The 22022-nt window shown below is 47.4% G+C and overlaps 3 protein-coding genes and 2 long non-coding RNA genes across 5 annotated transcripts; 4 read left to right on the top strand and 1 right to left on the bottom strand.

Moving 5' to 3' along the window:
* The first annotated feature begins 4928 nt into the window (after positions 1-4928).
* LOC127329893 (BTB/POZ and MATH domain-containing protein 1-like) lies at positions 4929-7217 on the top strand. The gene is made up of 2 exons (XM_051356306.1): positions 4929-5574; positions 7150-7217. The coding sequence occupies exons 1-2, from the start codon at positions 4929-4931 to the stop codon at positions 7215-7217; spliced, it is 714 nt and encodes a 237-aa protein (XP_051212266.1).
* Positions 7218-7691: 474 nt separating this feature from the next.
* Positions 7692-14345, top strand: LOC127346737 (uncharacterized). Its single transcript, XR_007879586.1, has 2 exons — positions 7692-8050; positions 11703-14345. It is a non-coding gene; the product is annotated as an uncharacterized lncRNA (long non-coding RNA).
* On the bottom strand, positions 8064-11892 carry LOC127346743 (uncharacterized). Its single transcript, XR_007879587.2, has 5 exons — positions 11762-11892; positions 11248-11304; positions 9624-11146; positions 8922-9488; positions 8064-8827 (listed from the first exon to the last, which is right to left on the bottom strand). It is a non-coding gene; the product is annotated as an uncharacterized lncRNA (long non-coding RNA).
* Positions 14346-15738: 1393 nt separating the features above from the next.
* Positions 15739-16506, top strand: LOC127329882 (BTB/POZ and MATH domain-containing protein 6-like). The gene has a single exon (XM_051356297.1). The coding sequence runs from the start codon at positions 15739-15741 to the stop codon at positions 16504-16506; it is 768 nt and encodes a 255-aa protein (XP_051212257.1).
* Positions 16507-19432: 2926 nt separating this feature from the next.
* Positions 19433-20979, top strand: LOC127329871 (BTB/POZ and MATH domain-containing protein 5). Its single transcript, XM_051356289.1, has 2 exons — positions 19433-20022; positions 20874-20979. Exons 1-2 carry the CDS (start codon positions 19433-19435, stop codon positions 20977-20979), a joined length of 696 nt encoding a protein of 231 aa, XP_051212249.1.
* Positions 20980-22022: the final 1043 nt, after the last annotated feature.

The raw sequence follows: 22022 nt of genomic DNA, 5'->3' as shown, positions 1-22022 counted from the left end.
GGCCTTCGTGGCGTTGCTCACATGAGATCTGAGTGAAGTCTTCGTGACTGTTAGTCTGGCTTTCGTAGCGACCACACTCCTCCGAACGTAGACGTACCTTCTTGCAAAGGAAGGGAACTACGGGAATTATCTCCGTGTCATCGCGTGCTCCACTCTCGGTTACCTCTATCCTATTCTATCTCCTATATATTGTGTAGCTATATCTGGCTTAGTGATAACCTTATCATATAGGTAAATTCACTTAGTTGCATATCTAGAGAATTTACCTTTGTGTCAAGTCTAAATTGAAAAAGAACTAAAAATTGGTTAGCACTTATTCACCCCCCCCCCCCCCCCTCTAGGTGCGGCATACGATCCTTGTGTATATTGTGTAGCTATATCTGGTTAGTGATAAATTGAAAAAGAACTAAAAATAGGTATATTGTGTAGCTATATCTGGTTTACCTCCCATCGTTTGCGTGTTAATAAATAAGCCAAGAGGCAACGGTTACATAGCAATTACACGAGTGATCAAGGGGATGCAATTAACGATCGCTACATCATCGTGATCGACTCGATCATGGCACAACGGGCAGATCGCTAATTGCCTTCTTAATGGGCCTAGTTACTACTTGCCATCTATACCAGATTAGCCTTATAAGATTGGCATATTTCGGTTTACACATATGGCAAGAGTATGTTTCCTAACAGTCCTTTCATGCTTGGTAATGCCTTGTCTTAGAACTTTGGTGAATATGGAAAATTCATTTCTGCTACAACTTTTTCTCCAAAAAGAGTATTCTACACTGAACTTTCTATGACTGGCATTGAGTTAGGCCTAGAATGACAAAGTGGATGTGGACTTAGTTCATTCGTTGCTGCAAACTGAATATATCCATGCGTGGATCAGTTGGCTTGTAAAAATAATTTTTAATTTTTCTTTGGAAAAATATTTTTTGTCTGATAAAACCTTGTGGATGATATGCATAATGCTGATGACATCAGAACGACGCAGAAAAACAAGCAACAAAGATATATAATATTAGGGTTTTTTCGGGTTGTTACAGTTCATTAGTGCAAACTGAATAAATCCATGTGTGGATCAGTTGGCTGGTAAGCTCCCTCTAGATCCCTTAGAGCAGCTCTAGCAGCTACCGTATAGTTCGTGGAAAACGTGATTTCGGTGGCCGCGAGAGTCGGCACAGTGCAACTACCGTAAACGAAAATCAGGAAACATCATATCTTGAAGGCATTTCGTCGAACACGTTGCTTGCGCCAACATCCGAATGCTGCGGAGCCGCGAATCCAGCGACCGGCGGGGAAGCTTGAGGAGCGGCGGCGTGGGGCTTCACGACCTGCTTCTTGCCTCCGCCTTGCGTCGCCTTCTTCGGCCCGCTTCCGGCGACTTTCTTCCGCCTTGCGACTGCCGGGGCGACGACAGCCCTAGCGGTGGCTTGGGAAGCAACGGTCGGGGAAGCAACAGCCGGAGAAGCAGGGGAAGTGGCGGTGGCAGCGCACTTCCTCTTCTTGATTGCAGCATGGGCGGCGGCCGGCGAGCACGCGTGCACAGATGGAGCAAGAGGAGCTGCCGCTGTGGGACTGAGGAGTTGAACAGCCGCCGACAGGAGGTCGGAGGACTCCATGGCACCGATTCGCGGTGGTGGCGGCCTCGGAGGAGCGCTGGGCCGGTAGATCGAGGACGGCAGCATCGTGGGAACGGGAAGGGATGGGGGTGAATGTTCCGTCCCGCCAAAAACAAAAGGGAGTGCGGGTCGCACTCGGTTCCCTCTCGAAGCCTGAAGAATATCGCTCGGCGGGCAGAATTTGATGTTGCCTATAAAAGTTTTAAGGTTTCGGGTTGAAGTACGGGCGTTGCACTGCATGTTTTTTCTACAGGGGACGGAAAAGTGACGGTTATTAGTCAGTTTTGCCCTTTTTACGGTAGCTGCTAGAGCTAGAGCTGCTCTTAGAAGCTCATGTGGACCTGGTGATTTTTAAATGTTTCAGGTTCTGGCTATTTGATGAGAGATAAGATCAAGGAAAAAAATAGCGCGCTATAACAAAATAGCGTGGGTCTAAAAATACGCTATTAGCATGTTATAGCGTGTTATTAACGCGAATAGCGCGCTATAGCGCGGAAATAGCGTAGCGTCGGCTCTTCAGATATGCTATAGCGTGCTATCAGCGTTGGAATAGCGCGCTATTTTTTTCCATGATAAGATATGTAGGAGGCAATAGATTATTATTTTGGATCATAAACACCAATGTTTCAAAACCTATCTTTTTGAATTCTTGATCCCTATGGATGACCAATAGTTAGAGCAGGTCTAACAGACCCCCTTTGGGGCAAACCCGTATAATAACCGCCGATTTGAGGGTTTCGGCTCTACCCGGCCGTCTAGCACGCCCCGTAAAAACGGCCCCCGCATCGTTTTTTGCTGTTTTCGAGTACGGGGCGGGTCGTCGCCCCTTACAAGTACAGGGTGGGAGGCTGAATACAGGGCCAACCCCCCACTCGTGGCGCGCTGAACTTTCACAAAATCGCAACTGCTTCCGCCAAATCGCGCCCAATCGCGCCAAATCGAGCTCATGCACGCACCCAATCGCGCCAAATCGAGCTCCTGCACGCACCCAATCGCGCCAAATCGAGATGCTGCACAAGACTATGGGCATCGCCGGCGGCTGCGGCACGAGGTAGGCAGGGCGCGGGGCGGGTGCGGGCGCGGCCTTGGCGGGCGGCGGCGGGCGGCCGTGGGCCGGCGCGGGCGCGGGCGCGGCCTTGGCGCGGGGCGAGCGCGCGGGCACGGTAGGCAGGGCGCGGGCGAGCGCCGGGCGGGTGCGGGCGCGCGGCGCGGGCGAGCGCGGGCGCGGCCTTGGCGGCGGCCGTGGGCCGGCGGCAGGCGCGGCGGCGGGGGCCAGCCGGGACGGGGCGGGGCAGGGGCTGGGCAGGGGCTGTGGCTGTGGCCAGAGGAGGAAGAAGGAGAGGATGAAGAAGATGATTTTTTTTGGCATATTTGGGAATATTCTCTTTTACAGTTTAGACATACGGGGTCTGCTAGCTCGGACGAGTTTTCGGCCGGCGAAAAGTGAATACAGGGCCCTCTACTCGCGTTTTAAGGGGCGAAAATATACGGGGGCTGTTAGACATGCTTTAAGGGAGCATGTCTAACAGGCCCCTTATAACCCGCACACCCCGTAAAATTCCGGCGACATACGGGGCAGGCGCGGTTTGGGCCGTCTAGCAGGCCCCGTATTCGGGCCGCCCCGTTTCGGCGGAATACGGGGCCCAAGAAATCGGCCCCTCCGCCCACTATTTATGCTGGGCGCAGGTGCGAGTGAGGGGTTAACCCCTCACTCGCAACCCTAGCTCCGCCGTGCGCCGCCGCCTCCTCCTCCTGCTCCGGCGAGCAATTAGTCGCTCCCCCACGCCGCATTCCACCCGCCGCCACCTGCATGGACTCCCGCCGCCGTAGTAGAGCCTCTCCGGCGAGCGGGATCGCTTCGATCCGCTCGCCGGACACCGTGGAGGAAGCCTGGCGGCTCAAGTGCAAGCTTTCCGCCGCGGGGAGCCGCCGTGCGGCGTGCCGGTACGCCGGCGCGCTGTACGTGCCGGATCCGCTCCGGGAGTACGCCGCGGGTGGGCGGTGGTACCGGCAAGACCCGCCGCTCAAGCCGATGAGCGGCGAAGCCTTCGAGAAGTGGCGCGCGCAGTGGCAGCGCGACCGCGCGGCGAAGGCGGCATGGAGGGCGACCATCGGCAGCACCAGCGGCGGAGGAAGCGGAGGCGGCGAGGAGGAAGAGGAGGCGGCCTTCCGCCGTGCGGTGGCCGAATCCGAGGCGGATGCCGCCGAGAAAGCTCGGGCGAAGGCAGAGGAGCAGGCGGCGGCCATCGCCGCCGTCCAGGAGTTCGAGGCGCGGGAGGCGCGGGAGGCGCAGGAGGAGGCGGCCTCCATCGCCTTCATCCCCTACGTCATCCTTGACGAGTAGATGTAGGTTGATCCGTAGTTAGATGTAGTATGATCCGTAGTATGATCGGAATGTATGTATGATCCGTAGTATGATCAATGAAGATGAACTTCCCGGGGTTTTTATTTTTGAAAATACGGGGCGAAATACGGGGTCTGCTAGACGGAATGGCTCGAAATGGAGCAGTTTTTCGATACGGGGCGAAATGCGAGAGTTATACGGGGCCTGTTAGACATGCTCTTAGTGGCATTACATGGGCAACTATGACAGATGTTCGTTTTTTCATGGTCCTATCAAGGTCCTCCTGCAAAACCCTTTCAGCTTGTGTCCCTTGTTGCTTCGTCCAATAATAGGATTCTTGGATTCAGAATCGTTCTAGCGATTGCAATTTTTTTTGCTTTTGCCCACCTGATAGTTGTGCTCCATGTTATCAAACTAATAAAGTAGCTAAACTCCGAGCAATGTGAAAAGCGCTACAGATTTAATATGTGACGGAGAACAGTCTACATATACAGCCATTTGGTTCGTCCCTGTATAGCACTATCTAGTTCCTGACATGACGATATCCCCCTGAATGTCAAACCCAACCAGTTCTGTTAGGCTCTCTTGCCATGGTCTTGATTAGGAGAAGACACGGTGCCTGCTACTGCTCACGTGCCATGATCAAGATGGAAATTTTTTGTCCCGTGAAAGAAGGGTTTTTTCTGTTTACCGGGATTTTCCTTTTCAGTAGATGTGGTTTCCTTTCGTTTAAGGCGGTATTGGGAGCGAAGCCTAGTCCTGATCGAACACAATTCCCGGTCTGCAGTTGAAGACCAAATTAACCGACCAAGTTTCGAAAAAAAGATGAGCAAACCGACCTGCAAGGTATCATATATACTCGATCTGCATCGATCAACGCCGTTGTAATACCAGCATCTCATTGTGCGCTCAGGCCCCACCTTTTCTCGATCGACCAGCGCAAACCATCTCGTACGTGGATCATGTCCGGCGCCGGCCATGGTGGTCCGTCCCGGTCGGCCACGAGGGTGGTGGCCAAGGAGGCGAACGGGTTCCACCTTCTGCGCATCGACGGCTACGCGCAGACCAAGACGGTCCTCCCTGGCCAGAAGCTCTCCTCCCACCCGTTCACCGTCGGCGGCCACAGCTGGCGCATCGACTACTACCCCAACGGCCACGACGCCTCGGCGGATCACAACGCCATCTCCGTCTACCTCCAGCTCGCCACCAACCACCCGCAGCCCCTCCAGGCGCGGTACAAGTTCAGCCTGCTAGACAACAACGGCAACCCCGCCTACGAGCTCCCCGCCGAGAAGGGATCCTTCGTCGGCGCCCCCGTGGTCAACCACTACCCCAACGGCAACACGAGGGCGGTGGGCACGTTGAACAACGGCGGCGCGGAGGAGCAGGGGCCAGGGTGCGGCCACGAGGAGTTCATCAAGAAGGACGATCTGGAGAGGCGCGAGCACCTTGTCCGCGACGACAGCATCGTCATCCGCTGCGACGTGGGCGTCACGCAGATCGTTAACTCGGTTCTGGCGCAGGACGATCTGGTGAACAACGCATGGAGAGACGAGGAGGAGGGCTACGATGAGTACGACGCACAAGGGATGTATGCACCACCACCACGTATGTACGGTGGCCGCGGCCGTCATCAGCGCAGACATCGAGCGGACGACAACGAATACATCAATTGGTGTTTGTCCCAACGCAATCATTAGAGATTACCGAAATTAGAGTTAGGATATGATTTCTTTTCTTTCACTTTCAGTGTTTATTGGAATAAACCAACATGGAAAATTATTATTATTATTTGCGCATCGACTTCCTTATTTGCGCCTTCCTTTGCGCAATGCTTAAGGGATTATTATTATTATTATTATTATTATTATTATTATTATTATTATTATTATTATTATTGTTGTTATTATTATTATTATTATTATTATTATTATTATTATTATTATTATTATTATTACGCCGCACCTAAGTCTTATTCGACCGTCTCTTCTCTTTGTATCTCTTGTGCTCTTGTTCCCCCCAACACTTGATTCCTTGCCCTTGTGTGACTATGTAGTCTTTTGCTTTGTTCTCGCCGTATTTTTGGCTTATTATGATGTATTCCTCGTGGACAATGCCAGGGGATGGACATGCATCAACCTGCACTTACATGCATCACTATTTATGAGGGGAAAGGAAACCAAAGTAAATTTTGATATTCTGTTATATATCACTATCATATATATTTTAGGTGTTTAGCTCCTTATTCTGACTTATTCAATCTGGAGACGTTTTGATCACTAGCATCTTCCCCGATTGAATCGTCCAGCATAGGTCTTCCAAGATCCAAGTATTGGGGCTGGTCGCGTATCAGAATCTTCCATTACAAACTAACTCAATATCAGCCACGCCGGCGCGAGGGTACCGGTCCGTGAGAGGAAGAAACACCCAGGCCCATGGTATGGTATGATAATCTTTGAATCTGCAGTAATGATTAACTATGCATAGAAATTTGGGACTTGTGTTGGTCCTGTAAACATTACTAGAACATGAAGGCGTGTGTTGTTGCGCCCGCTCATATTAAAAAAAGTTACAAAATATACTATTGGAGGAAATTGAAATACCAAATAATTTTTCATTCTAAATTAAATGTACTTTAGATGAAAGATGGCAACAAGTAATGGCATCACAAATAGCCTAGAACAAGCAAACTCTTGTACTCCCTCCGTCCTATAAAGATTGTCTTAGATTTATCAAAATTTAGATGTATCTAGATGCTATTTAGTGTCTAGATACATCCAAGTTTTAACAAAACAACCTTCGTGGAACGGAGGGAGTAAAACAAATCATTGTTTAATGATCCCTGACACAACCAAAGCCCTTATTGGTCTTAAACTCAATCATAAACTCATGAGCTAAACATAAATCTTTTTGCAGCAACTTGAGACAATCAATAGTTCTAATCAAGCTACATGGCAAAATTCAATTACTACTGCAGTTTAGCTGCTGAGTAATTCAGGAAATAATTGAGTGAAAGAATCCTACTTCAGGAAATAATGGAGTAATTCAGGAAATAATTAAAAGAAGGTGTCAGTCTTCGATTAAATAATGAAAGAATCGGTGAGAATCAGCTTCTGCTGTCATGCCCTTTTTTTCCTGAACATGGAAAATTTGATTTCTGCTACATCTTTTTTCTCCAAAAAGATTGTGCTACACTGACTGGAGCTGATGGTCTGCTCGGCGGCAGCTTTTGGGTGTCCGGCCTGCCCTAGCACGCCATCCTGGCGATGAAATTGGACATGGTGGCCGGCCAGCGCACGTGTCGCCGCCTCGCCAGACATCCTCGATCGATAGTCATAATGGTATACTAGGTGGCAATGGCGCAGCGGCACGCCGCGCCCATGGCCATTTGTGTGTGGAAACTTTTATTAAGTGATAATTAGAGGTAATTGGTGAGCAGGAGGCTAATCTGGGTACACAATGCAGAAGGCGGTTGCTTTTGTTGGTGGGCGGTAATGAAGAGGCAGGGGGTATGGATGTGTTTTTTCGGATGCTCCACAGCGTCAACTGAAGTCCATAAGTAACCGGGCCAGCTTATGTTTATTTGTCTAGTGGGCTATGGTAAGGCCCTTTACGTGGGCTGCAGCAGGAGTTTCGGCTTTGGTGGAGCTAGTCGATTCAGCGGATTCTCAAAAAAAAAAAAAGCTAGTCGATTCAGCTGGCACCATGTATCATGTGGTGGGGATAGGAAAAGTTGGGGAAAAAGAGCTTACGGATCAGATAATAGTGAGCAGAAGAGCGGTGCTACCTGTCGGTACGGGAGCTGAAGAGGAGGGCGGAGGCCGTAGGGACGGCGGCGGAGATGCTGATGGGTAGACGGCCAGGCGGCGAGGGCAGTCGCCATGAGCAGGGATGTCTTGCCTGGTCGGGGCGGAAGGTAGTGCGCTGAAGGTTCATCCGGTGGGGGCCGGCGGTGTTTGCTCGCGCGGCACGCCGTACCGTGGACCGGAGCGCGCAGGGAGGAGAGAGGAGTGCGGCCGGCCGAGCTATGGAGGGTCAGCTGGAGAAACTATCGATTCAGAGATCAATAATAGCTGAACAGACGGTATGTCATTTCTCTCTCTGTACTATCTAAATAGGAGAAATTCCATTTAGAATAGCAGTAGCGTGCATGTGAGCAGGAATTTCGGCATGGAAAAAGCCATAATGAAAAGAATAAGGGCATGAGTAGCCCACGACAGTTGGAAACTTGCAGTCTGTTTTTTGAGAAGAGACAATAATAACAGAAAACAGTTTGGTTTAGTTGAGGTACATGACACGCATCGATTTAGAATTGTTCCATTTAATCAGATGCGACCATACGAAAAGGAAGCAAGGACCATAGCTTTTTACACATGTATTTATGGAAGGTACGCAGTAGACCATATAGGAGGGAACAGACAGTGGATGAGGATAACTATGGTAAACCTTCAAGGCATTGAAACTTGTAGCACCAGTAACAACCGTTAGGAGCATCCGAAGGTAAAAAAGCTCTCCGCAGCTAGGATGCACGTTGCAGATACGGCCAATAGGGGGGCCGAATTTCAAGTGAGGCCTCCTCCTTCGCCATGTTTTACTTGATGCGTCCCACCTCCACTTTGATGGAAACTGCAGAAACATCAGCTCACGAGCATCCGTGTACCGTTGGTTAGCGACAAACCACTCATTGAGCATAGTCTTATACTTATTGGGATTACGAACAACATCAGCAAGGTTATCATCTTGGCTATATATAACCTGGTTCATATTTTCAAGATGTACCACCAATCTTTCAACAGAAGGTGCTCGAACATGAATGTCGAATGCAAACATACGCCAACATGCCTCACATGCAGACAAATACCTAGTCCACGATAACGAAGGTGATGTAAACAAACAGGAAATTAGAGGGAAACCAGATTACCAAATAGCAAAAGAGAAAAAAAATGTGAATGTACCTGCATTTTACATACTCGTCTATCTCATTTCTTCTAGTACACTCAGAGCTTATAGACTGATACATAGAATGAAACCGGGCCCTTTGACATATCATGGCCCTTAGCAAGGTATTTGAACAAATATTTAAGAAGGTTGGTTTTATTACACCACTCCACATTAATTTGAGCCTGGATTTTTATTTAGCAATGTCATATTGTAAGAAACAATCCACCTATTGTCAAGTCGAACACCATTTTTTATGATATACCGATTGTTGTTGCTTTGACGGTACACCGGGAAACCAAGGTCGTCAATTGTAGTATCTTCGTTAAATTCTTTGGGATATCGTTTAGAGCAAACACCGTCTTTCATGCATAGAGAATCAGGGTTGTGTTTACCACATGGGCCATGTACCATAAACTCCTCCGCAAGTGCATACCCCAATGGATCTGTAGCATAATCTAGTATCTCTGCTGAAATAAAAGAATCGATAGTAGAAGGCATCGGGTCTTGCGTGTCAGCATCCAGCCACATAAGGGTATGTATGTGGGGAAAGCCTCTTTTCTGGAACTCCACAACGTATAAATCTGTTTCATAAAGTAAAAAGGGCATATATATAAGCAAGTACAACACGCATATAATCGGAAGGACTGTAAGGAGGCAGGGAAAAACACAGTAACCTGTACGGAAACAATAAAAAACAAAAGAGAGGATAAACATACATGCATGCACTTGACCAAACGCCTCGCCCCTCCTGACATCTCTAGTGAATTCATTGATTTTCATCTTGAAAACACGCGTAACTAAATCCGGTCTGTCAACATGCCGTTGTCCAGCTTCCATAAGAAGTGCTTCAGTTATTTCATCCCACTTAGGATTGCAAGTAAATGTAATGAAAAGATCAGGCGCTCCGAAAACACGACAAATAGCCATCCCATCCCGGTAATTCTGAATCATGTATCGGGGTCCACCAGTAAAACTCGAGTGCAACAAATACTGCACACCAACATTTTTACCACTGGAGTTTCCCTCACCGAGAGCATCAGAAATACCCTGATATGTCTCGGACCGAAGCGTGCTTTGATTCCAGAAGTGGTAACTTAATTTGCATGACTCAGCACAGGAGTAACAATCCACAAGAAGCTGCTGCGATAATCGGCCACAACACGTGAAAGGATTTGGCTCGCCCTTCCTATAATGGAACCTGTAACATTAATACTCAAACATGGACACCTGGGTGCGTCCAGTCGATGGTATGCCATCAACCTGTTGATACCTGATACCAAGATGGAACCCGATGGTAGCATGAGGAAACAGAACTGGATACTGGAGAGCCATAAGGGAGGGGTTATGTGGCGAGATGCGCTGAAGATAACCAGCCTCTTTCTGGACGATGATATCGAACCTACATGCTTCTACGGTGAGGTCGTCGACTATGAGAGCAGCCAGCTCGGGAGCAACAGGTAAAGAATACCGGTTTCCATGGTCTGCACCCTCATGCCCAAATAAACGAACGGAGTATCAGGAGAAAACATTCTATCCTTTTCCATACGAAATGTCTGCACAAGACAGTTGCACCCATTGAGCATCGTAGTTAGAGATTGCACAATAACAGGACCAGGTTCCTCCCTACGCCGCCGCTGACACCGGGCTGGCCGTGGGGCAGAAGCATCGAAGCTATCTCCAGATAGCTCTTCTCTTCGACGCCGCTGACCAACAACATCAGATGAAGACTGACCAAGTGGTGCAGAAGGGGCATCAGTGGCAGTGGCATCACCATTTTCATCGTCTTGACTAAATATGCCCATCCTGTGATCCAATTCATTTTGGGTGTCATAAATATATAGCTGGGCAAATTTAGGAACATGATCACCCTCTGGAGGCAACAAAGAGCCAATTTCATGACAGACATACCCCACAATCTTGAACACATATGGACCATTCCCAACATTTACTGTTCAATCAACATGAACACCGAGAGATGTGAAAGCAAACATAGAATTGTACTCTCGAATCAGACGCATGAAACGATCTGACTGAGACCCGCCGTCAAAACGCATAAGGTCAGACAACGGGGAAGGCCATTGCGGATAAACCGGAAGAGACACGCGGCCAGCACGACAACAACCAGTATAGAAAGGGCGGTACTTTGTACTGAGGCGCTTATTACGCTCCTGATGATACCAGTAAGAAGCGCCACAATTTTGGCAAGGGCCACCGTAGTAGGACCTGCCAGGCCAAGCAGCTAGAAGAGAAGACGGAAAATAAATAGTCACGAAGCGTGGAAGGAAGAAATCGATACGAAAAAACAAACCAACAGAATGAAAGAAGTGTTGCATCGCTTACCCTTGAGAAACCTGACCAAGCTTGCAGGGAGAGGCAACTGAATGTCGGCGGTAGCACCTGCAAAAAAATTACAGAAGAGGAGAACACAGTTAACAGGAAGCAAGAGAACGTAAATGTGAGGTAGTCGAGAGAAACACAAAAACTGGAGAAGTATTATATTTTGAGGACGACAGCCTACAACCATGCACCATTTCATGCAATCTTCAACGGTATTATAGTTGAGGCCACTGCACATGGAGTGTGGACCGCAGGGCAGAACCAAGCACCATTTCATGCAATGTGGTACTGTTTTATTGAAACCTTTTTAGTTGACTTCTACGGTATCACAGTTGAGGGGCGAGGCCAGTGCGCATGGAGTGTGGAACTGGAAATCGCTTTGTACAAAATTCTACAAAATTACTACATAGCAGACTGAACGTTTAACATATTAATTAATTGTTGGCTGTTTGTTTCAGGTTTCAAGCAGGCGGGAAACTTGGGAAGGCATTTCTATGAGAACGTTTAGCAGTCATACCTTTCTGAAGGAGAGCAGTCCGCCGACTCATAGCAGACTGGGCATGACGACAGTGCGGACGACCATTCGCAGCAGTCCTTTGGAAGGCGCCACTATGAGGGTTGGTAGAAAGCATAGAAGCCCGTAAAAACGTGGTATGCTGCCGCATAGGCATACGGTGGAGATAGCTTGCAGTTGCTCTATGAGGAGAAGTGCAAGGAGTGGAAGAAACTGAAAGGAAAACAAAAACCTGGTCAGGTAGAAAGCAGAAGCAAAGAAGCAAGAGAGATGCAGGAAACAAAGCAGGGTGCACGAACCACGCCATCATGGATCAACTTCCACAGCTGGCCCATGCGGCTGGAGCATGGTATGTAAAGGAGGAACCGCAGACGTCCGTCCAACACGAGCAGAAGAGACGTTGGCAATGGAAGGATCAGAACATAAGACATCGGACGAAGACGGACCAGGGACGTCAACAGCTGCTAAAGAAGCCAGTGGCAGAGGTGTCCATGAGCTCTGGCTTTGCAAGGATGACAGACGGGCGCCGTTGTCGACAGGGAGGAAACCTGGAGAAAAGGATGAAAAAGGTGAGATTGAAACCAATAAGACATGCAGAAGAAAAGGAAGTGAAGAACGACGTCAGGCAACAAAGAAGCCATGGCAGCATGAACGCTGGCATCGAGCACCCCAGGGAAAAGAGAGTGGATGAAAGGATCATCAACAGCAGAAAACTCATCCCAGGCAGACCCTCCATAAGTTTCAGCCGGCCCCCCTACGAAAACAGCAGAAAAAGCCTAAGAAAAAAGAGGAACAACACCTCCTCCTAGAAGGAGCAACAATGAGCAGAAGGCGGCAGTACCGGAGGACGAATCGATGACCGGCCGCTTCCCCAGCCGAAGTTGACGTCTCCTCTAAATTTCTGCCTCTGTTAAATCATGAAAAGGTGAAAAACCACTCTGAAGCATGGACGAAGAAGGAGCACCAACATCGGCTGGTGATGTTTCGATGACCGGCCGCTTCCCCAGCCAAAGTTGACTTCTCCTCTAAATTTCTGCCTCTGTTAAATCATGAAAAGGTGAAAAACCACTCTGAAGCATGGACAAAGAAGGAGCACCAACATTGGCTGGTGATGTAGCAGGAACAGCAGAGAACAGCGGCGGAGACGCCGCTTGCATGGGCAGCAGATCGGAATTTGGAGGAAGATCGACCGCGGACATCCCAGAGAACGGCCACAACCCGGAGGTCTCCCACGGCGCAGATGAACACCGTCGGAAGCAGCACCACCACGAGCCGGCCGCGGATGTACAACGCGAAGGCCACGGCGGCGAGACGGAGCCGGTGAATGAGAAGAGGACGGGGGTGCCCACGGCGACGGCTAGCCGAACCGCGCGCGTCCATGGAGTACCTGCAGAAGAAGAAACCGAGAACATTAGAAACCAAGGAGAAGAAGAGACGACAACGAAGGCAGGGAGAAGGAGCAAATCGCAGAGGAAGCAGCGGGATCACCGTAACGCGGAGAGAAGATCGATCGTGCGCAGAGGAAGAATGAGCAGCATGTGTACGCGGCACACAGATGGGCAAGGAGGAAGACGGAGGTGCCGGAGTTTCCGAGAGAATCCCAGAAGAAACGGAACATAATTTGGTTGGATGAAGGAAAATAAGGTAAAATCGAAAAGAAAAAAAAACAGAGAAGGGCGGTGCGTCAAGATGTGGAGACGGCACGTAGCAAGTAACCAGGAACAGCGTGGCAAACCAGGCAGTTAAAACCCACGATGGTAGACATGCGAATGAGAACTGTGCAGTTTCCGGTTGCCGGTCACCCTGACTCCAAAAAAAAAAAGAGGAAAAGACTAAACTGATGAGGTGCTAAACAGGAATAAACATCAAACGTGGCAGCGTTTGGATGGACGGAGAGAAAGAAAAATAGCACATGAACAGTTAGCAAACGAAGCAACGAGCCCGTAATCAGCTATCCATTATATAGTGTATGTATAATATGGAAATATGGATGATCATACATTTCAACAAGGTGGCCTCAGCGAGCACACAAGTCTCCCAGCACCTGACAGCAAGTTGGCCTAAAAACAACCTGCGACGCAATCTTTGGTGTGATGGCCAGGCCACGCAATCTTTTGAATGAACGCGCTGGGAGTCCACTAGGTATAATTTCTCTGGAATTTTTTGGGCGCGTGCTAGGCGTCGGTCGCCGGATATCCGGCCAAAAATCGGTTGCTCCCCCTCCCGTTAGATTACTATCGCACGGTCCAAAATCGATTCATTTTCCACACGTCGCTTTCAGTTTCTGTGGTGTGTCAGACGGGAGGCCACGACGACTTTCGGCCATGTGCTGCAGGTGTGCATGCATGCATTTTGCTTTCCCATCTTGTTAAACCAGCAAACAACGCACGCATTGATGCTTTTGCACGTGAGTGGAGCCCATGGCTGATGCTGTGTGAGGTCTTGTCCTTCACACGGGTGGATGCTGTGCACGCTGCATGGGCTTGCTCACATGGTGGAGCATGCACAGCTGTTGCATGGTGCGATTATGTCTAGATCGTGGTTTATTTGCTTACAAATCGGTGTGATTTCACAACAATATTCATAAGAGTTTGTTACAAACTTGTATAAATCCCATAATACATTACAACATTTCGCGTGTTATTTCACAACAATATTCATACGAGTTTGTTACAATTTTGTAAGACATATACAACATCGAAAAATCTAAGAAAAATAAAGTTGTACAAATGCCTCAAAAGACTTACTATAACATTTCGCATGTGTTTTCACAACAAAATCCATATGTGTTTTTTACAATTTTAAAGCATGTATACAACATCGATAAATCCGAGAAAAATAAATTTGTATCAAATGCCCAAAAATAATTACAACATCTCGCCAATGCTTTCACAATAAAATTCATATGAGTTTGTTATAATTTTAAAAGATGTATGCAATGTTGAAATTTCAAGAAAAACAAACTTGTATCAACCGTCCAAAACACTTTACAACATCTCGCATGTGCTTTCACAACAAAATGTAAATGAGTTTGTTATAATTTAAAGCACGTATACAATATTGCAATATTTCAGGAAAACGTACTTGTAGTTTGCCCCACTAAAGCCATACTACATCTCACATGTGCATTAACAACTAAATGTATACAAGTTTACATCATATCGAGTGAACAAATGTAACATAAAAATGAAGAAAAAAACTAGCCTTGTGTTGAAGCACCGACCTCGCAGGATCGGAATCATCAACGACAAGTCGTTGTAGCCTCATGACAGACATATCATAACATTTTTAGCATACACGGAGAGTCTTGGGCGTGTAAATAACAGATATATAACATAAAAAAGGGATAAAATTGACTGACAATTTTTAGCACCACGATAGAAAAATAAAATACAATTAACATCTAAGTGTCATAACATTGTTTCTTTAGCTACATGTATTTTGCACTCTATCACCGATCACACACAGCAGCTAGAGTAGTAATGTATAGTACTGCAGTTGTGGTCCAACCCATGTGATTATGTGAGAGAAACTTTGCATGGCAAGAAGAGAAAGTGGACCGGAACAGCTGCAGGTTGCTCGGATGAGGCAAGGAAGCTAGCTAGGTGTGCAGACATGCATGTAAGCCCGTGTGAATGCAAAATCTGACACGCCAGAGAAGGTGAAAGCGAAGTGAGCGTGCGCGAGCGAGAGCGACCGATCGAGTTGCGCGTTCGGTCGCCCGATTTCAAGCGTTTTCCAATTTTTTGACGGGAGGATGGAGGAATTATAGAGAACTCTGTTGCCTGCAAACCAGGAAAGTATTGTTGGGGCGTCTTGTAGCAAAAGTTGCGGAATGCGCGTATCTCGTGAGATATATTCGCTGGTATCCCTATCTACGGATCCTATAAATGTGATCTGCATCACCGCTAGCATCTCATTGCACTCGTCTTCCAACTTTCTAGACTAGTTTTTTCATCAGTCATCCATTTTCGTCCACCATGTCCATGTCCGTCGCCGCCGTTGGTCAACTGTCGCGGTCGGCGTCGAGGGCCATTGCGAAGGCGGCGAACGGGTTCCATCTGCTCCGCATCGAGGGCTACTCTGAGACCGAGATGGTCCTACCTGGCCAGAGGATCTCCTCGGAAGACTTCACCGTCGGCGACTACTCGTGGCGCGTGGACTGTTACCCCAACGGCCGCGACACCTCCACGAAATCCAACGCCATGTCCGTCTACCTCCAGCTCACCGACCAAGCCCAGCGTGTCCTCCGGGCGCGGTACAAGTTCAGCCTGCTGGACCGCGCCGGCAACGCCGGGTACGAGCTCCCGGCCGAGACAGCCTCGTTCACCAGCGTCTCATCGATGTACAACTACCAGTACAGGAGCCCGGTTGTCCTGGCCGCCGTGGACGAACAAGGGCCAGGGTGCGGCCACGAGGGGTTCATCGGGAGGGAAGAGCTAGAGAGGCGCCGCGAGGATCTGATCCGCGATGATCGCATCGTGCTCCGGTGCGACGTGGGCGTCACTCAGATTGAAGGTTCGTGCCTGGCGACCGACGAACTCAGCGACGAGGAAGAGGACGAGCAGTACGATGCACCGGAGTATGGCGAGTATGGCGGGTATGGCGGCCCTCCTCGCCAGCGTCGGCTCCGGCGTCGTACGGATGACGACGAGTACGTCAAGTGGTGTTTGACGGAGGAACCACGAAGATCACGGGGCTACCGTCAAGTACGACACCGACGATTCGGCCACCCCAATTGGTACTGATCAGGCAGGAAGAATAACAGCAGAAAATAAATGTTAGGCCGTGATTTCCCATTAGCTTCCCGTCCCTAGCTATCATGAGATCGTATCGAAAAGTCACTTCTCGGAGGAACGGCTCTTCGTGTAGACTGTTTTTGAATTTTTTCCAAAATTAGTACTCCGTATTTTAAAGTTTCAAAAAGTTCTGAATAAAATGACGCATTCTATGGTCTTGCAAAGTCTCAACACGAAATACGGCATAACCAAAAATGTCAACTATGGACAAACCTGAAGGTTTCCGTAAAGTTCACTACATCAGCAGTAGAAATTTATCATTTTTTACACTGTCCAACATAAATGCTTTTTTGCACACCAGGAGAAGTCGTGATTATCCACATTTAAGTATTTTCAGAATTTTTTGAAACTTCAAATTGTTAATTTAATTTTTTATAGAAAAAAGCTCCATAGAGCCCGTCACTAGTAGGGACATTAAAAAATATCGGACAAAATTCCTACAAGTTGACAATGACGCATTAGTCTTGCAAATTCTAAACACGAAATTCGCCCTAACCAAAAATGTCAAATATTAACAAATCTTAAGTTTCTGAATTTTGTACTGTTCACTGCATCAGGTGTGTAAATTTATCATTTTTTAGAGTGCCCAGAATGCATAATATTTCGCATTGGCTTTCTGCACACTGGAAAGAAGTCGTCATTATCCATGTAAGTTTTTTAAGAATTTTTTGAAACTTGAAAATATCAATTTCAAACCGTTCAGAAAATAGGCTCCATGGAGCCCGTCAGGTACTAGTAGATACATGCTTTGTTCGGGCACATAATTAGCGACGCACCTAATTTCTACAAACTGGGAACTAATCACCAAATGGCTCAGACTGGGTGTTTTTTTGGGTGTGATGTGAGTTAAAATGGTATGCCATACTTGTCAGTCATGAACCCATCTTTAGTACACTTGTGGGTCTTTCAGCTGCATACACATTTGCAAACTATTGTTTTTCGGTTTTGCACACGAAAATAGGTTTTTCTTTCTTAGTGCTCAAATGGTGTTTTTTGTGAAGCGGCAACCAACTGCAATGTGCACACCGCCACCACTCCACTTTTTATAGGTGGGGGACACACATGTTTGGATGAACAAATCCAGTATATGAGGAATTATTATATCTCGATCGACAACTATATATAGAATATGAGTTAGAAGTTAGTCTCCCTTTAATATGAATTTTGGATCACAACATAATACCGCCGGAGCTCCTTGGCCGACGGAGCTCTACCTCTAGTTGAAGGTCGCCATGTCCACGGCATAGGCGAGATCTGTCCAGCATACTCGGAGAAGATGACCTCGATGGTGGATTGGTCGTGTGCTCACCCTATCTAGGCCTGACGCCTCCAAGGCTCCAAGCTTGGTGCTGCCCCAAGTACCGCCCACCCGCTCCCGTCTCTAACGCCAAGTTTGGTTGTTGCGACCACTAGCGCCGGCTCTGGCCGCCGTGTGCCACCCAGGCCATGGACAAGGATTGGAGTTCAATTTTTGGTGAATTTTGTAGATGTCACGTAGGGCATTGCAATTTGATATATGTTTCCGTATTTTTGTTGTGTATAAATGTGTGTAAAGTGATTTCTGTGTATATGATGATAGAGAGAGATTTTGCACCAATATTACATATAAGTTCATATAATGTTGGATAAATTAGGCTAAAATGTTGGACAAACGTAAATATTGCAAAACGATGTGACATTTTCAAACATGTTATATACGCAAAAAAATGTAACATTTGAAATTATTTTGTACCATTGATGGATATTTTTACTCCATAATTTCGCGACTTAACAGGCTATAAGAAAAAATGTTGGAGACAAATATTACAATCTGAAAAATTGATATATACAAAACGTTTTTGTACCATGATCTAACGCGTCAAAAATCAAAATCGCTCACTTATGTAGATCAGATGGCTCAGGAGGCGGCTGATATTTGGCACTTTTACACCCCGATGCGGCCTAGCGCTCGCCTTCCCATAATGAGGCGGCTGATATTTGGCAGTCACAGATAATTCAGCATGACAATGGATGCATAACTAGGGGTGGAAACTGGTAGTGGATAGTCCATATTATCCGACATTCGTATTCGCAAAATAAAAAATGGAAGTGGTAATATCCGAATCCGGACGTCTGTAGAAATGGATATTGTAAATATCCGGATCCGTTTAACAAAAAGCAAATACAAATATGGTATTGAATTTTGAAGCAAATGTGGATATGGAAATGAATATATCCGTATCCGAAAAAGATTATGTCAGCCAATTTTAGTAATTCGGCCCCAATATGCCAATTATCTAACCTAGAGAAACTAACAAATGGGCCAAATGTTCTTTTATGTCATTTTATTTGAAACTACTATGCACTATATCAATATATTTATCTCTCTATCATTCTATAGTTGTCTCATTATAAGACATGAATCTATTATTTTCTTATATTCGTATCCGCTCCGAATTGAGAAAACATCCGATCCGTATTCGTATTCGAGTAACATCCGCTCCGAATTCGTATTCGACAACATCCGTATCCGCATCCGTATTCGTTTTGGAAATATGGAAACGGATATGGGAAGGGCACTATCCGATCCGCATCCGATCCGTTTCCACCCCTATGCATAACACAAAGTCGCAGCTTTGGAGGACATAACCAACGTGCACAGATTGGTCCCCTTCACCGGGAGATGGACAGATGGTCCATTGATTGAAGGAAGTAGGAGTCTTGGTCTCTTGGAGACAAAGTCGGCATTGGCTTGGACCCCGATCCCGGCCTAGATCGATACGGATCTTATTGTTCTATATACATGATGATCTGCGTTACCGCTATTGTAACAATTAGATAACAAGCAAGCCCTATCTAGGTTTCAACCAGGTAGTAGATCGAACGAAACTTAACCATGTCCGCCGCCGGCCAAGGTCGTCTGTCGCGGTCGGCGTCGAGCATCGTGGCCAGGCCGGTGAACGGTTTCCATCTGCTCCGCATCGACGGCTACTCGCACACTAAGACGGTCCTCCCCGGCCAGAAGCTATCGTCCCAACAGTTCACCGTCGGCGGCAACTCGTGGCAACTCGACTACTACCCTAACGGCCGCGACGCCGCCGCGAAACCCAACGCCATCTCCGTCTACCTCCAGCTCGTCAACCATACCCATCAGCACCTCCATGTCCAGGCCCGGTACAAGTTCAGCCTGCTGGACCACGACGGCGTCCCCGCGTACGAACTCCCCTTCGAGACAGGCTCCTTCACCAGCGTCCCACCCCAGTACCACAACGGCGTGATGGTCAACGAGGAACAAGCAGGGACAGTGTGCGGCCACGAGGAGTTCATCGGGTGGGAGGATCTGGAGACGCGCGAGCTTCTGATCCGCGACGACAGCATCGTGATCCGCTGCGACGTGGGCGTCACGCAGATTGTCGAATCGTGGCTGGCGCATGAACATCTGGACGACGCGGAAGATGACGAGTATTCGGAGGAGGACGGGTACGGGTACTCTCGTCGCCAGCGTCGGCACCATCGTCGGCCGGATGACGGCGAATTCGTTAGGCGTTGTTTGGTGGCCCAACAACCCGGTGCCATTGGGTTCCGTCGTTAGGGACAAACAACTGAGCGGCGACAGTTTTACAGTAGAAAACTAATGTTTGGCCGCGATTTCCCTTTATTTTCTTACTTACTTCCCTGTGTTGCTCGGAATAAACCTTATTACTGTTATGAATCAAATTTAGTATTAGTAGTACTCCCTCTTTTTCTGAGAGGATGTCCGAAGTATAGACTAATTCAAATATGTGATTTGCTAGTTCTCATAAAGTTTATGCTTAGTCAAGTCCTACACAGCGTCTGATTGTATTGTGATTCGTGCATATGACAGTACTCTGTTTTAAATAGCCGGCTATAGCTCCGATATAGCTTTTCCCGCATGATGCGGCTAACTGCTATAGCCCGGCTAAAAGTGACCAAGTCCTTAAATAGCTAGCCGGACAATAGCTGTTTTGGGAGGCCGCGGCTATAGCCTATAGCCGGCTATTTAAAACCATGATGACGTAAGTTGTGTTGCAACTGTGAAAAATTATCCGAACCGTTAGATTTGCTTCGTAATTTATGCTAGTCATCAGTTGCAACATAAGTTGTAACTAAAATTTGATGATATCATCTGAGAATAAAATTATTTCTCAGTTGACTGAGAAACAGTCACACCCTATATATTTATATACAAAATTTGTCCAATGTAGTACTCCCGCTGTCTACGAGGGAATAAATACATTTGTCAAGTATCTTCACAAATCTCGACTGTCGATGTGCGTTCTATTTGTTAAGCTTGTGCCTTGTTTCTCTTTCCGCAGAGCAACTCTCTATCCAGGCCGCCGCCATTGCTTTGTTTGCACGCCTCACCTCTCGCCCGACATCGGGCCTCATCCGTCGTTCGCAGCCAAGGTTTTGGCTACATGAATGAAAAATTGCCTGAGGGGGCGACTTTTTCGCTTACCGGGTTACCGGAAAATAACACACATGTTTCGGACAAATTTTTTTGAACAAATTCTGATTTTGATTTTGTTTCGATCAATTAATAACACTAAAAACCTTTCACCTGGTGATCTAACTTGGGTGCTCTGCTTGATGTTGTGGCAGCATCCTTGATAATTGGCATTTACTTTACTATTGAACTTTTTATTGCTCAGTCTAATTCATATTAGTTGCTTCTAATATAAATTTATCTACAACTGAAATATATGATATATCTAGATGCATACTATATATTGGTGTCAACTAATATAGATCGAAGGGATTAACAAAAGGTAGATTGAAAACAGTATTGAAACTCCGGGTCTGTCAGGAAAGAGAACTGCATCAGTAAGCTACGCTGCTACGTACGGTGCTTGCCTACATTTATTACGCGGTACTCACCTTTCTACACACTTCTCGGTCTGAACTAATCCGGTATGGCTAGTACAAGCATTTACCGCCAGGGGAAAATCGCGATAATTTGGCCGGTAACCAAAGGACGCTGCTATGCGGTGCTATAGAACCGCTTAGTGTACTGGAGTGTCCCTTGTCTAAATTTAAATATTTTCTGGAATAGAAAGGTGATAATGAAGTGCGAGTGTTTTTCCATGTGAACGTGACTTCTACTAGAAAACCAACTAGTCACATGCAACTGTCCCCGACCGATGACTCTTCCCGAAGCGTTGACTGCCTCTATGGCGACTGGCGATATGCCGATCTAAACATCCTCTTCTTCTCCACCGCTCCTTATCCTCTATTTCCCTCTAATCTTAAGCCTTTCCACGCTCAATCCACTCCATCTTCATTCTCACACTCCCACTGTCTCGCCTCAACATCTCCTGCAGCAGCAAATCGAAAGAAATCTCATGGACGGAAAAGAACTCGAGGAAGGAAGCAAGGAAACGACTCACCAGCATCCATCCCCACCCTCCCAGCCGTTTAACCATCAATCTATCCCACAACATCGATTCCTGAGAGGAGACATGGAT

This window comes from Lolium perenne, chromosome 1 (assembly GCF_019359855.2).
Source record: "Lolium perenne isolate Kyuss_39 chromosome 1, Kyuss_2.0, whole genome shotgun sequence".
NCBI lineage: Eukaryota > Viridiplantae > Streptophyta > Magnoliopsida > Poales > Poaceae > Lolium > Lolium perenne.
This window is presented reverse-complemented; position numbering and strand designations above follow the sequence as displayed.